At 44.1% G+C, this 16,565-nt stretch overlaps 1 protein-coding gene across 1 annotated transcript; it reads right to left on the bottom strand.

Moving 5' to 3' along the window:
- Nucleotides 1–398: 398 nt before the first annotated feature.
- Nucleotides 399–15,986, bottom strand: SMIM24 (small integral membrane protein 24). The gene is made up of 6 exons (XM_085637886.1): nt 15,694–15,986; nt 11,385–11,511; nt 10,023–10,046; nt 6,923–6,994; nt 4,947–5,018; nt 399–2,122 (listed from the first exon to the last, which is right to left on the bottom strand). The coding sequence occupies exons 1-6, from the start codon at nt 15,755–15,757 to the stop codon at nt 2,029–2,031; spliced, it is 453 nt and encodes a 150-aa protein (XP_085494012.1). The 5' UTR covers nt 15,758–15,986; the 3' UTR covers nt 399–2,028.
- Between the last annotated feature and the right edge of the window lie 579 nt (nt 15,987–16,565).

Raw genomic sequence — 16,565 nt, 5'->3', positions numbered from 1 at the left:
TAACTAATAAGAGGTCTCCATTGCTCCGCTGTGAGGATGTCAAGCAGGACAATCACACCGCACATCATTTTCCATGATGGGAGAGTGATAAGAGACAGTGTGAACGCTGAATATCTTCATTGTGGGACACGCCTGCCCTTGAGCATGCATACAATGGCCTTCTTTCTTCAGTGAGACAAGCATTGGTTGGCACATCAGCAGAGCCAATGGCTGACCCTGGCACTGTGAATACAGGAATTGTTTTTATTTGCTCTCCAATGACTTAAAGAAATCCTAAAATAATTCCTTGTCCTTCCTTGATTAGCACCAATCACAAAGACGACAATGAAACTTGACATTCTTGTTGCATGAATGAAGCAACATATGACCCCAGTATCAGGAGAAACGATAGAGAGCCATTCATTCCACGCTGATTTTATTATTGGTCACGCATTGGACAGCTACATCACTCACAATTATTAGAAAAATGACCAGAATGACAAAATGAAATAAAACATTTTGAGAAATCAAATGTATCACAAAAGTCTTGGGTCACATGATTAGGGAGGTCGTAGCTGGGACGGCTCTATAATGTCCCCTCTGTCCCCTTTGACTAAATTATATATTTTTTTTAAACCTTGTCACAATGCTAAACTGAGACCTCAAGATTCCCCTAGTGATGGTTCTACCAGGTTTAAGCTGCTGCGTTTGAAGAGTAGCTCAGGACTATAATATGAAAAAGTGGGGGGCTTTACTATGATGCATGACAGAATGTAGGAGCAGGTATAGTGCTGCTTTCCAAACTATATGACTTCAAGGCGCGTCTCGTAGACTCTTTTCCTTATCCACCCTAATCCACTTGCAGCAATCTCAAAGTTTATTATCCAGGATATTGGAGGCTATAACTAGTGCCTGATTGGCTAATCTCACATGAGAAGTGACTGACTCTGTCCCAGTCATACTCTTCTTTTAGGGGCAAGGCCTCCTGGGAAATCTCCCCATGTAACCATACACTCGAGGCCCTGACTCTGAGCCCTAATTTTCATATTCTCAATTCTAGACTAAAAGCTTGGCAATGCCCACGACTTCCTTTTCGAACCGCAACATCCACAGAAGAACCCTTGGTCCTGGCAAACACCTCTGTCCTCTTTAAGTGTGCTTCTTGGCCAACCCCACCTCACCCACTCTTGGCAAACCACATGAAAAGCCTCCAAGATGGCTACATGTCATTAAATGCCTCATGCCAGTACAACTGCTGCGGTGAAACTTTGGGGTGGTCATTCTGCCCTTGAGACGAAGGACTGAGGTGGCCTGTCTGGCTTTGATAGGAACAATGAGGTGGCCAACCTGTCTCGGAGAAACCACACGGAGATGGCCAGCCTGGTCATGAATTGAACATTATGTAGGCATTTCAGGCCTTGAGAGGACACATTGAGGTGGTCAAATCTGTCCCTGGGAATGAAAAATTGAGGTTGTCAGTTTGCCTTTGAGACTGTCATTCAGCCAGTGGGATGAAATATTAAAGTCACCAAGCTGCCCATCAGTTAATTATAGAAGTGGTCAGTATGTCCCCGAGAGTACATATTGGGGTGGTCAGCCTCCCCTTGGTGAAGCATTTGAGTGGTTAGTCGGCCCCCTAGAGACCACACCGGTGTGACAAGTTTGGCCTAAGATGAAGCATTGAGGTGGTCCATATTGATTTGAGATAAAGAATTGAGGTGGTCAGTCTGGCCCTTGGATGATGTATAGAAAAGGTCATTCTGCCTCTCATGATGCACATTGAGGTGGTCAAACTGGCCTTGAGAGGACAAGCTGAGGCGGTCAGTCTTCCACCAATCCCCATAAGCTCTAATATTGGTTACATAAAGCTCAACAAACATATAGAGAAGAAGGCACAACCACACCAGCAGGTGGCGCAGCAAACAACATCACAGAATGTTCAGTACAATAATCAGACCCTCCTCCCTGAGGGCCAGAGGTCCCTGTCAGATTCCTTTCCCTCCCAGAATCCTGTAGTTCACCGGAAGCTTCGAACAGATGAAATTCACTTTACATGGTGGTGATTTTTTCTCCTTCTTCTGGGTTTCCTTCTGTTTGCCATTTGGCCTTCACAGGGGCGTTCTTGGGCTTAGCTTCGTTGAGTCTGGTATAGAGGAAAGTGGAGGAATTAGATGTATCAGGTGATGGTGTATTCTGTAGAACTTTTAGTTTAAATTACACCAACATTGTTCATTCATACAGCAAACACCGCAAACACAATCGGCCCATGTACCCAACTGAATAGCAAGCATTTTATTTAAGCCTGGGCGAAGCACTACGCTACGCTCGCGTAGTTTGCGAAGTTCGCGCTACTTCGCACTACGCGAACTGCACGTAGCACAGTGCGAACACGCGTAGCGTAGTGTTGCGTAGTGCTGCGGTCATTTTTTGCTTGCTCGCGGTCCTCAACGTCAAGTTGGCGACCGCGAGCAAGCAAAATGACATCCCGGCGAGACTTTTTCCTTGTTCGCGATCAGCAACATCAAGTTGGCGATCGCGAGCATCGAAAATAAACCTCCCGGCGAGATTCCCAATGCGAGGAGGTCAGGTTTCTCGTTGCGAGGGGTCGCGTATGCTCGCGACCGCTCGCGATGAGAAACTACCAGTTCGCGTTGAGAGAGCTGCCGCTCGAGTAAAAATCTACTCGAGCAGCAGAAAACTACAGCTCGCACTGTGCAAGATGCCATTTTCAATGATTGCACAGTGCCGGTTGCTTGTCCGCACTGTGCAATCATTGAAAACAACATCTTGCACAGTGCGAACATGTTACTACGCAGTTCGCGAAGTGCTACGTGTAGTGCGAACTTCACTTTGCGTAGCTTCGCGAAGTGCTACTTCGCGAACTACGCCCACCCTTAATTGACCACGGAAGGATGAAAGACTAAGGAGCTGATTTGGAGTTTGGAGGGTGGACTGCCATCTGTAAGGGTGACCTTTGCCTTTCTGGCCGCACCACCGGTCACCATATTATAGACCTCCACGGTCCCTGCAGAGATCTCTGTGCCTTCCGAGGAGCCCTAATCATGGCAGCTTCTCTGAAGGCGCTGAAGTTATGCTGTGCAGTTGCCTTGTTTCATGTAGGCACTCAGCAAACTGCTATGGCTGATGGAGGACTGCGGGGCACAGCATTCCACAATGATCTTTTCAAGATGACAGTCTCTATCCATTATAATTATTGGGAATGCTATCAGAAAAAAATTGAGCGACCACAAAGTCCATTGTAGCCTTATAGCCTGCCATAGCGGGCTATACTGGCCAGTAAAGGCACACTCCAGAGATTAACAAGGGATCGGGCCTTTAATGTCAGTATAGCCCAACTATGGAGGGCTATAAGGCTATTAGAACATTCCACCACAAGGGGGCAGAATGTTCTAACAATTGAAACAAAGGCAGCACGGAGTCTGAGGGGATTGAAATCCCCTCTGGCTCCGTGAGGACTTAGTTCCCAGCAACAGTTGTGAACAAACATTGGAATGTTGGAGCGCCGGGCTTCTACCGGCCATTAGAAGCCCGGAGTACTCCACTGTTTTCAATGGAGCACCCAACATTCCAATGTTCTGATAATACATCAAGCCCTAAGACATCATTACTCCAGGATTGAAAATGAATTGTTCATGCATGCCCTTTGCTGTCCTTGGCTGACCACTGTCCAATCTATGCCAGAACGACAGGATATGTTTTTCTCAGAGGAGAGTTTAAGAGCTGTGATCCAGTCTAAATAGGTTTGGCAGCTCCCAACCAGCAGGTATTCGGTTGGGCAGGACAATGGGCAGAACAAAGTTGTATTCCACAAAAACAGAAAGAAAATACTGTCTTTGGACCAGGAAAATATATATAAATGCGTCCATGCCTACCCTCCATCGATGCACAGGTCTTCGATTCCCCTTCACTGGTTAACCTCTTACCTGTACATCTCTTTCTTCTGACCTTCTGGGATTACTCTCTCACCTGCACAGCTCTTTTCTTTGCACTTTGGCGACTACCTTTTCACCTGGACAATTCTTGTGTTTACCCTTCAGCTACTAACCTCTCAACTGACAGCTCTTTCTTTTCCCCTTCACTGATTAACCTCTTACCTGTACAACTCTTTCCATTCACCTTCAGGGATTACCCTTTCACCGGCACAGCTCTTTGATTTCCACTTTGATGATTACCCTTTCACCGGGACATCTCTTTCCAGTCCCTTTCAGTGACTAACCTCTTACCTGGGCTGTTTCCCCTTTGAAGATTACCCTTTCATATGGAAAGCTCTGCCCTTTCGCCTCCAATGATTAACCTTTTACCTGTACAGGTCTTTCCTGACCTCTTCAGTGATTTAAATTTCACCTGGACAACTCTTTAGTTTCCCTTTCACAGATTAACTCTTTCATGTGGACAGCTCTTTCCTTTTCCGTTTGGTAAAAAATATCTTCCCAGGACAGCACTTTCCTTTCCCCTTCAGTGATTACCCTTTTACCTGGACAGCTCTATCCTTTCCCCTTCAGTGATTAACCTTTTACCTGGACAGCTCTATCCTTTCCCCTTCAGTCATTAACCTTTTACCTGGACAGCTCTATCCTTTCCCCTTCAGTGATTAACCTTTTACCTGGACAGCTCTATACTTTCCCCTTCTGTGATTAACCTTTCACCTGGACACTGCTTTCCTCTCCCTTCTGGGATTAACCTTTCATCCGGACAGCTCTTTCCTTTCCTCTTCGGTGATAAACATTTTGCCTAGACAGCACTTTCCTTTCACCTTCGGTGATTAATCTTTCACCTAGACAGCACTTTCCTTTCCCCTTCGGTGATTAACCTTTCACCTGGACAGCACTCTCCTCTCCCCTTTTGCGATTAGCCTTTCACCTGGACAGCTCTTTCCTTTCCCCTTCAGTAATTAACCTTTCACCTGGACAGCTCTTTCCTTTCACCTTCAGTGATTAACACCTTACTTGGCTAGCTCTTTCCTTTCCCCATCTTCTCTCAGCTCCTTCGCGTCATTATGGTATATGTTCTCTTCCACCCTAAAAGAAGGAAGATATTTATTTATTTGAGACATTTATACAGCGCTAGCTAGACACGAAAGTTTCAGAGCGCTTTACAACAGTAAATGTTCACAACATAGATAAGAAGTATATAGAGAGCAGCGAAGTCACACCAGAAGAAATATTGTGTCTTAGCACTCAAACCTTCAGTGATCCACCGACCTTCTGATCCACAAACCATGGCCCTGGAGACTCTTACCCCTGCACACCAGGAGGATGCAGCCCATTCCACACCCTCTACCAGGAATTCACTCATCAAGAACGAATTGCTTCACTTTTGCCCACTGAAAGGTCCAGAGGAGGTCAAAGTTTTTCAGAATGTTACTCTCCTCTCTGTGGCTACAAATACCCAGGGCCTTTTCATTTATACGGCAATTACAGGCCAAACTAGAAAGCATTTTTTGCTAAATTATGTGGCAAAGGGAACCACACATCTTGTCCAGTGACCCAGAAATATCTCAGGGGTTGAGTGTGGGAGATATCAAGGCTGGTGCCGCATGTTTGCCAATGATAAGTCTTACAACCTCATTAGGACATTGTGACTGCAGATTTCTAAGGTTCAGGGTCACTATATCGCTTTCAATATATCACATGGGGAAAATATTACATCTAATAAGGTCATCCTAACCACTGCATTGCATGGTAAGTAGATGTGGAGTTAAGAATAGTGAACCTACCCTGCCATCTAGTGGCAGCAATATATTTGACAGTCGATGCTGTCTACTTGACAAACAACCGCTTGTTAATTAAATATAATTAGAGGGAGTAGAAATGAACAGCCAATGGGAGCACTAGGGGACCAAGGAGGGACCAGCAGTAGACACCTGAGTTATTCTATGGAAAGAGATACCTTGGCAGGTGAGAAATGCTGCAGCAACAAATGATGGACGGAATGCTGAATAAATCAAACATTCACCCTCATTCAAGCGATCTGGGTTAAATCCATGGTCTACGCCACCCCAGTTTGGATAAAGCCATATGCAAATCAGCCTTGACCCTGCTCCTCAAGGGAACAGTCCAGGCCAAAATGCCAAGCCGGGTCCTCCTTGGATAGGAAACAAGCATCCTGGGACCTGTTTCGGGGCATCACCCCTCATCAGCTAGGGTAGTTTGAATCCAGTGGGACAGCGAGCAAGGGACCCACGTCTGGGCATACACATCCCACTTAGGGCGAAAAGTGCTGCACAAAAATACTGTAAAACTCTTTCCGTTCACCTTCAGTGATTACCCATTCACCTGCACAGCTCTTTTATTTCCACTTTGGTGATTCTCTTTTCACTTGGACAGCTCTTTCCTTTCCCCCTTGGTGACCTTTCCCCTACAGTAATTACTCTTTCACCTGGACATCTCTTTCCTGTCCCTTTCAGTGACTAACCTCTTACCTGGTCTCTTACCCCTTTGATGATTACCCTTTCATTTAGAAAACTCTGCCCTTTCTCCTCCAATGATTAACCTTTTACCTGTACAAGGCTTTCCTGACCTCTTCAGCGATTTAAAATTCACCTGTACAGCTCTTTCGTTTCCCTTTAGTGAAAAATATCTTCCCACGACAGCGCTTTACTCTTCGAGGAGTAACCTTTCACCTGGACAGCACTTTCCTTTCCCCTTCTGTGGTTAACCTTTCACCTGGACAGCTCTTTCCTTTCCCTTCAGTGATTAGCCTTTCATCTGGACAGCTCTTTACTTTCCCCTTCAGTGATTAACCTTTCACCTGGACAGCTCTTTTCTCTCCCCTTCAGTGATTAACCTTTCACCTGGACAGCTCTTTTCTCTCCCCTTCAGTGATTAACCTTTCACCTAGACAGCTTTTTCCTTTCCCCTTCAGTGATTAACCTTTGACCTGCCCAGCTCTTTCATTTCCCCTTCAGTGAATAACATCTTACTTGGACAGCTCTTTCCTTTCCCCTTCTTCTCCCAGCTCCATTGCGTCATTATCATAGGCGTTCTCTCCCGCCCTAAAGGAAGAAAGATATTTATTTATATAGTGCTAGCTAGACATGAAGGTATCAGAGCGCTTTACAACAGTAAATGTTCACAACATAGATAAGAAGTATATAGAGAGCAGCTGAGTCACATTAGATCAAATATTGGGTCTTAGCACTCAATCCTTCAGTGAACCACCGACCTTCAGATCCAGACCATGGCCCTGGAGACTCACCCCTGCACTCCAGGTAGAAGCAGCCCTTTCCACGCCCCCTACCAGGAGTTCACTCCTCAAGAGCGAATTGCTTCAATTTTGGCCACTGTAATGTCCAGGGAAGGTCAAAGTTTTTCAGATTGTTACTCTCCTCTCTGTGGTTAAAAATATCCAGGTCCTCTTCATTTATACGGCAATTAAAGGCCAAACTAGAAAACATTGTTTGCTAAATTATGTGGCAAAGGGAACCACACATCTTGTCCAGTGACCCAGAAATATCCCAGGGGTTGAGTGTGGGAGACATCAAGGCTGGTGCTGCATGTTTGCCAATAATAAGTCTTACAACCTCACTAGGACATAGAGACTGCAGACTTCTAAGGTTCAGGGTCACTACATCGCTTTCAATATATCACATGGGGAAAATATTACATCTAGCACGTCATCCTAACCACTGCATTGCATGGTAAGTAGATGTGGCGATAAGAATAGTGAAATAACACCTACCCTGCCATCTAGTGGCAGCAATTATTTGACGGTCAATGCTGTCGACTTGACAAACATCCACTTGTTAATTAAATATAATTGGAGGGAGTAGAAATGAACAGCCAATGGGAGCGCTAGAGGACCAAGGAGGGGCCAGCAGTAGACACCCGAGTTATTCTTTGGGAAGAGATGCCTGGGCAGGTGAGAAATGCTGCAGCAACAAATGATGGACGGAATGCTGAATAAATCAAACATTCACCCCTAGTCAAGAGATCTGGATTAAATCCATTGTTCTACGCCAACCCGGTTTGGACCCGGCTATATGCAAATCAGTCTTGACCCTGCTCCTCATGGTAACAGTCCAGCCCGAACTGCCAGGCCAGGTCCTCCCTGGACTGGAAACAAGCATCCTGGGACCAGTTTCAGGGTTTCACCCCTCATCAGCCAGGCTAGTTTGAATCCAGTGGCACAGCGAGCAAGGGAGCCACGTCTGGGCATACCCATCCCACTTAGGGAGAAAAGTGCTGGGGGTGAAGCCTCTGGTTTCCACATTCCAACGCAGTATAAGATGGGACCAACAGACCAGGTTATACATAAGAGCTGAATACCCTGAGACTATTGTAAAGTTGCAGAGCAAGTTGTCAGCTGACCCATCACATGAGCAGGGGTTGCAAGTATTGAAAGATTTTCACCAGTCCCTGACAAGCACTGTGTGCAACTGGAGGGTCTTGCCAGTTCACCTTGACCTCTAGGCATGTGGCTTGCAATTGTACCTCTAAATATCCCCCGAAACGCTGGCAAGGTTCTGAAAGAGCAGAAAGTTGGGCTTGTACTTGAGAGGTAGGTCCTGGGAGTCTACAGTGTTAGTTTCCAGTGGGTCCATTTGATTTTACTCTAGTAAAAATTACAGTCAAACCATGTGATTGTTGTCAGCACAGCTGTCGCGTGTGCTTTAGAATGAACTCAACAGACCCGTTTCCTGCCATTTGTCACTTCTGTGAGTCTTTCTGTCCAAAAGGCTTGTTTCCCCCATTCCATATTCTCGTCCCTTCAGACAGGTACCGGACTCTGACCTGGCCATGCTTGGGTGAGGACTTTGAATGGCAGAGGCCTCTCATACAGATACTACAGCTCAGGTTGCACAAGGGGGACCTCTGTCATGGCAGCTGGTCTCTGGCTGGGGATGATGGCACCAGCTGTCAATCATTTCCCGCCTGGAGCGTGCCACAAATCACATTTCTTTGTTTTGTAGAGATTATGGCACCCAATCGGTTTTCTGTATATATATATTTCTAAGAAGACATTTCGCTGGTTTATCAAGTCCACCACTAAACAGTTTCTTTGGGCTTGATCAGATATTTAGGGGAATGTTTTAAAATGTCTCGTCAAGAAAAGTCAATTAACGAATAGTTGTTTTGTGCCATGAGATGTTTTATACATTATTCTATATTTTGAACGCATTATTAATTTATGCATTTAATTTGTGCTTAACTATTTATTGAGTAAGTTACAACACGCTTCCTATTCCTCTTCCTGTTTATGTACCTATGCTTTACCAATACTACCACTGCTTTTGCCTGGCTTACAACATGTTTTTTTTTTTTTTTTTTAGTTTTATATAGCGCAAACTAGACCCGAGACATCAGATATCAGAGCGCTTTACATGAGCACCAGTTTCGTTACATGAGGACACATGTTTGACTTGCTTAAGACTAGTAAGACAAAACAAGCCATGTTACGACTCCAGTGCACCTTCCTCAAGGCTTCTGAAGTGAAAACAGTGCAAAGGTCTAGGAGAGGCAGCAAAAGTGTCTCCCTCACTCACATTTAAAAGACATGCATCTTTTATAACAAAATTACATTGCTTCTGGCAAGGGGTTTGGAATCAATCTGTACTTTCATCAAAAATAGTTTAATACTAACGGAATGCATAATATAAAAATAGGAAACAGTTCTCTACATTTCAGTAATAGTGCTACCCAAATGGGTCTCTTGTCGGAGAAGGCCTACCGTGACGAGGCACGGAAACCGCTGTTCATTATATCGACAAAACCAGTGATAATAAATTGTGATTGTCATCTCCCTAGTTTTAATCGCTACATGACTTTGTTATAGTACGTTTGTATGTATGGTTATATTTTAAACTATCTTGATGTGATGAATTGATTAATTTACTAAGGTGTTCGATATTTTCGAATTCCGTAAGTTAATGGACACGCAATATATGAATTTTATCACTTTTATGTATTGTGCTTTTATGATTTAAGCATTTAAATCGAATAAAGCTTGTTTTGAATTTTAATTTTAATAGGGATTTCAAAATACAACATTTATACAAAGGCTCTGTGGTGGTTTTTTCTTACCTGGAGGAAACTGGCTCTTCATGCCTGAAGAAGAAGGAAGAGAAATATGTTAGGAAACTGGAGGGCCAATGAAAACATTGTAACACAATTATTCTATCCGCGATTGACTCAGGTGACCCACAGAACATCTATTTTTAGTGGGAATGAAGTTTAATTCCATAAATTGTGAAAGAATGTTAGTTTTAATTAGAATGCACTTAATAGTAAAAGTGTGCAGAATCTTCAGAAAGGAAAATTGAGGGTTACAATTTAAAATATCTTTGAACCTCGTCTTCCTCTAGATAACTATTCTTACGCAAGACTGCTCCTATGGAAATGGAGAAACAGCAATTTCTCTTAGGATTGAAAACATTTCTATAGGTTTACACTAGCTCACTAGGTAGTTTTACAAAACAAATTCTGATACGTAACCGTGGTTAGTGGATCTGTAGTTTTGGATTGTGCAAAATAGGAAGCACAGGGACAGATCTGAAAAGTCGCACTTTCCGGTTTTATACAAAGTAAGGCGGGTGAGTCTACTTTGTGCAAAGGTTCCACATCTCTGAGCCACAAACACATTTACTTCACCACGTCTGCATCCAGGTGTGTTTGTATACATGTGGCCATAAAACTGCACTCAGCAATGCATAACGATACACACTTACACAATTTTAGAAATCCCCAGGCCAGGCACTTGAAGACACAGACAAATCACATTCATCATAAATAGAGATCAAAAAACACTACAACTGTCACACACCACAAGCTACTAACCATAGACTCAAATACAAATACACACACCATCCACAGATAACTCACATTATGTACAATTGTATATTATGCACATTTACACAGGATGCATGCACATAAGAGCACTACAAACCCCTTGGAATCACTCACACGTGAACGTATGCTACATGTGTGCCACAAAAACAGACACACACACAGCACAAATACTTCACACTACATTAAATATTCACACTACAAACTGAACACAAACACACATGGAGACATGCACACAAACCAACCATTGGCAGCGGACACACCAAAAAATCCCACAAATACTCACAACACAAACCAAAGACAAACACTTGGAAAACATACTGATACATGTGTGCTCACAGACGCACGTACACACTGACACACACGGATGCACATAGTCCGGAAAAACAAAATGTCAGGATAAAATACACATGGCACACAACTCAGACACACATCCACACCGCAAAAAAACCAGCAAGCAAATACATCTAGTGCCAAACACAAAAAGCGCAATTTGAGATCAAGTCCCTGGGCTGCACCTCAGGTGTCACCGGCTCCGGGGAGGTCTCACCTATCAACAGCCGATCACCCTGATCGGTGATAGATTCCTAGAGGACCTACCTCTTCTTTTCACACCAGACCCTGTTGATGATCATCAGCACGAAGACGATGAAAAGGAAGACCACCACAGCCGTCAGGCCCACCAACCACGGCTGCAGGACCCTCGTGGGAGCAGTGGCTCTGCTGGCTGCGTGGATAAAAAACACAAACGTAAAATGAGTTCACCGATGAGGACACCATCGTTGACTGACTGGCCTATAAGGCAGCATCCATCCTCTACAGGACTTGCACATTTGGTGTTTGACCAAAGTTCTTGAAGTAGCGGTTCACGGATCCGACCATTGTCAGTGTGGTGATGACCACCCACCAGGTCCACAGTTTGCCTTCCTCCCAATCGTAGAACTGGATGCCTTGCAATTTGTTGTGGGCCACAGGTAAAAAACAAGTAGCAATGTGCCATCCCCAGCAAAAAGGTTGAGAAAATTATACCCCCAGTCCACAAAGCTTTCAGAAGATACTGACCAGTAATGCAATATCAACATTGTGTTCACAATAGCGATGCGTGCCCCACATTTTTTGGAAGATAGGGCCATTGAGGTAAATGGAACTACAATTGAATGCACAGGATAACGCTGAGGACATACGGGCACATTCGAAGATTATCAACTTGTAAGATGAATCTCTTTAGGTGATATGATCTTTTCCAAGATTTTAAATAACTGAATCTCTTGTTTGGAAACTGGTTCAAGATCTTAATCGTGATGTGAGCATTAGAAAAAACACTAAAAAACTGCCAGATTCCATCTTAGTTTATTCTGCAGCACAGTCTTATATCAATATATTTGTGTCAAGAACCTTGTGGTAGAATACTTGGGGGAGACCTCTGCAACTGGGTTGGAGACCTCCGTCTGGTAAACTATAGGGAAATGTTAAAAAATGTATTCAATACTTAATTCATTTAATTATACACATTACATTTTTGTTTTTAAAATATCTATTTGAAACAAAAATCCCCACCTAAATAAAAATGTTTATATTTATTGTTGTGTATTAAGAATTGCTAAAAGTTGTGTATGGAACAGATTTAAGTTAATGATTTTAAAAATATTAAAGTTACATTTTTTCATTTAAACGATGATTAAAATATTTTATAATAAAAATAATATTTGTTATTTATAAATACGTTTTTACTATTTAATTACATTTTTATATATTTTTCAAAAATTTAAATTTATTAATTTAACATTATTTCCTGTGGGGTTTTAGTTTACGTCCCTACCTTCATTATTTTCTATGGGACTGTGTTGCAGTACCAGTAGTTGGCCATGTGTGGTGCTGGGCTTACCTCAGGTCTGACCTGGAGTAGATTTAATGTTATGAGTCCTTTTTGTCTATAGTAATTATAGATGTGCTGTTTGTGAATAAAAATTGGCTTACTGTGGGTGCTTACACGTCCCTCCCTCAATTCCTCCCTAGCCCTCTTTTAATCCCTTCTTACTCCAACTAAACCCCTCTCATTTAGTAGTGGGTATCCTCGTTTGCAGCCACTCCCCTGACCCCCCCCCCCACCCATTTACTACTAAAATGTAGGCGTGCATGTGTGGAGATCTACACAGTTGGGGCAGAAGCCTTCACATAGAAAAGATAGACATCTGCACATAGGTTAGTGAATAGCACGTTGCAGTACTTTAATAATAGTATTGTAGAACTACTAAACATACTACAAGATGCACTGAGTGAGTACGCTGCATGGGAATGATTGTCTGAGGAGATTTCAAGCTTCCCATGGACGTCATGCTAGGCAGACTATTTAATAATACATTTAGACCCCACAGATCACCCGCCCTTATGGTACACCGGTCACACTTTACAGACATCTTTAGGGAGGGATTACACTCTCCCCTCCCACACGCACAATACTTTCTCCAAGATTGGCTACCATCTAATGTTGCGAACACTTTTATTCTAAAAATGTAACTAATGATTATATAGGACCATTGTGTATCTCATTTGAAAATAAAATTGCAGCCACACCCAAACCAAAAGAATAGACAATAAACAACTATCTGATAGATACGCGTGGTAGCTGGGACCAAATCAGAAGATCCATGATAAACTATATTGGACAAAACTAAAACACAGGAAACATCCCCAGATATCCCTTGGAATGATCTGGAAGAGACAATCATAGGGACAATGATTAACATAACGGCAGGGGGAAATAAAAGTGACAACTTAAAACTAGACAGACACAAGCAACAGATTCATACCCCAGAACCTAAATATCTAAACAACAAAGGCACCAAAAGGACCCAAGTTTTACCAGAGATTAAAAAACAAAAATATGAATACAATAAAATGGCGAGTGAGAAAGGACAACCATTTGTGACCAGAAATAAAGCAATTTGGGACATAACTACTTCTACTCCTATCAACAAAATGTTTACATTAGGGTACGTAGCGAGAAAGGTCAGATTTTGTCACCCTAGAAGTTCACACTCACCACAAAATTACTCAACAAATGGAACTTTATCTGTTTGGATTCTATCCTCCCACCTCTACCAAAGTTACTTGGTCAATCATTCTCTGATCCCCCTTTGCAGCTAAAGAACCCCTCGTTTGCTCAGTCCAGATTCTAGACGGCTCACACTGCCTTTCGGATCTAGGACATTCTTTCCAAATTAGGGCTACGCAACTTTAATAAATAGTGGAACTGCAAAAAAAAAAAACAGGAAGTACCCAGCATATGTTAGATAGCTGCATACGCATTCAAACCTTATCGGGCGAGATTCAAAAACTATGTACAAGAAATCTTTCACTTTTACATAAACAAACTATGTCAACGATGTCCTTGGTATATTCGTAGCCTCCAAGAGACCAACCAGCAAACGATAATGACCCGCAGCTTATTGACCTTTTTAAGAATATCTCAGTACCCTCTTGGGGCCTGAGTCACACAGGTGAGTTACACGTTGGTGTAATTTCACAACTTGTTGGCTATTCACAAAATCTAAGTGTAAATTTACTCCATACGCTTAACTCCACCAAACTGAAGGGTATGGGGGCTACACGCTTTTTCAGTAATTTACACTTTTGAGTAATTTTTACTTCTTTTTGGCTACTCTGAGTGTATGTTAAACTTTTGAGTAAATTTACACCTGTATATAATAATGTCATGCATAAGTGTAAATTGCCTTTGTAAATCAAGCCCATGGCGGGCTTAGCTCTGCTTCATGGGGAAGCTCAGATAACATTATTTTTCAAAAAAACACACACGATAAAAGCTTCCAGACAAACTTTTCAACAAACTTGACATCTATTGATAAAAAAATAAAGCCCCAATGAACTGCCCCTTCATACACGCAAACTACACACTCTACTCAGACTAGCCTCCCACCATGACACCACGCACAAGTGACATATTCAACTCTTAACCTGAATCAGTCGCAGTTCCCTGTCTCTGCTCCCCATCTGTCCTCCTCTCTTAACTCTCTTTCACTCATGGGTCGCTCTTTCTTTCACTCTCAAAGACTCTATGGCCTCAATACATTACTGTTAGTTTGTAGTTGCAATCTAAAAGTCTGGTACAAGAAGCTAAAGTTGATGTATGGCAGAGCCAATATCAATTTTATGCCATGGCGAATGTTTTGAATGCTTGTAATTCCGGATACTACACAAATATGTCTCTAAATCTTCCTCCTCTTACTACGTTCACAATCTCATAAAACATGTACACCTGTATTAATGAATGGTTTGTAACTTGCACTTTGCATTCAGTAGATCATGGGTGTGAGACTCCATCGGACAGACTTCTTTGGAAAGAAACAAATGAATAAAAAAAGAGATTGACGAATTAGACAGTGTAAGGGGCCGCTGAAGCCGAGCCGAGCCAGAGGTTGTGGGGTGGTGAGTTCGGGGCGGGGGGGGGGGGGGGGGTGCTTTTCCATTTCTCAAGACTCCCGATGGTAAATGTCCTCCCCTTTGTTGTTCACCTCCCCCTCCCTCTGCCCTGCCTCTTTCTAACCAGGTGTATCTCCCTCTGGCCTGTCTCTCTTCCTCTTCACTGCCTCTTTTTCTCTATTCTCTCTTCCTTTCGTCGTTAACTCACTCCATGTGCTGCTGAGATCAGTCACTCACGGCTCGGCTCGTTTTTAGATCAAAGGCCCTCGAGGACCTCGGGCCGAGCCAGTCAGCGATCTCGCTCGTGCCTGGCCCGAGCTGTGAGTGCATCACCAACCTCTACTGCCTCTTAGGTCATGTCCCCATAGCTCCTAAAGGCGGACGCTCTCCAGCTGGGCGCTAAACATTTCCTCGTTCTATCTGAGGTCTAGCTCGCACCACCCCTTCGGATGGGATCCATGTCACCTACCCTGCTGGGCCTCTGCCGAGGCGAGCAGAACCAGCGCCATCAGGACGGGGTAAGTGGACGCCATGGTGCCCGGTGAATGCCCGCCTGCACCTCCGGATGCCCGCTAGCACTGTCCGAGCAGAGGGAGCTGCTACACAGGGTGCTCGCAGGAGACTGGGGACGCAGCTATGGACCCTGCACCGCGGGGCACCGAGAGACAGGTCCCCGGGGCCCCACCTCTTATCGACCAATGGGGTATGTTCTCGGGAAGGCATTAATCTCCCTGGACGGCCCCTCGACTCTTTTATTGCACTAAGGAGGGCAAACTCCGAAGTGTAGCTGATGCGAGTCATGGCAACGAAATATGGTTAACTCTTTGAAAACGAGAGCCCTGGGAGCAGTGACAGGAAGCACAGGCCCGGCCAACACTGGAGGAAGCACGGCCAGGTAGCACTGGAAGAAAGCACAGAGGTCCAGACAGCTCTGTAAGGAAGCACGAAGGTCCAGACAGCACTGGAAGGAAGCACAGGTCCAGGCAGCAGTGGAAGGAAGCGCAAGCCAGACAGCACTGGAAGGAAGCACAGATCCAGACAGGACTGGAATGAAGCACAGGTCCAGAAAGTACTGGAAGGACGCACAGGTCCAGCCAGCACTGGAAGACAGAACAGGCCCAGCCCACGCTGGAAGGAAGCACAGCAGACAGCACTGGAAGGAAGAAAAGGTACAGACAGCACTGGAAGAAAGCACAGGCCCAGACAGCACTGGAAGGAAGCACAGGTCCAGCTAGCACTGGAAGGAAGCACAGGTCCACCCAGCACTGGAACACAGAACAGGTCCAGCCAGCACTGGAAGGAAGCACAGGTCCAGCCAGCACTGGAAGGAAGCACAGGTCG

Source organism: Triturus cristatus, chromosome 12, assembly GCF_964204655.1.
Source record: "Triturus cristatus chromosome 12, aTriCri1.1, whole genome shotgun sequence".
Lineage (NCBI taxonomy): Eukaryota > Metazoa > Chordata > Amphibia > Caudata > Salamandridae > Triturus > Triturus cristatus.
Note: the sequence above shows the minus strand (reverse complement) of the source record. Positions and strands in the feature narration are given on the sequence as shown.

Bases quoted from the DNA above. Each gene is read 5' to 3' on its own strand.
- SMIM24 (XM_085637886.1), bottom strand. From the start codon at position 15,757: ATGGCGTCCACTTACCCCGTCCTGATGGCGCTGGTTCTGCTCGCCTCG. The intron at 10,047-11,384 runs GTAGGTCCTCTA...CTTCTTCTTCAG, and splicing joins GTCTGGTGTGAAAAGAAGAG to GCATGAAGAGCCAGTTTCCT. The intron at 6,995-10,022 runs GTAAGAAAAAAC...TTCTTCCTTTAG, and splicing joins GAAGAGCCAGTTTCCTCCAG to GGCGGGAGAGAACGCCTATG.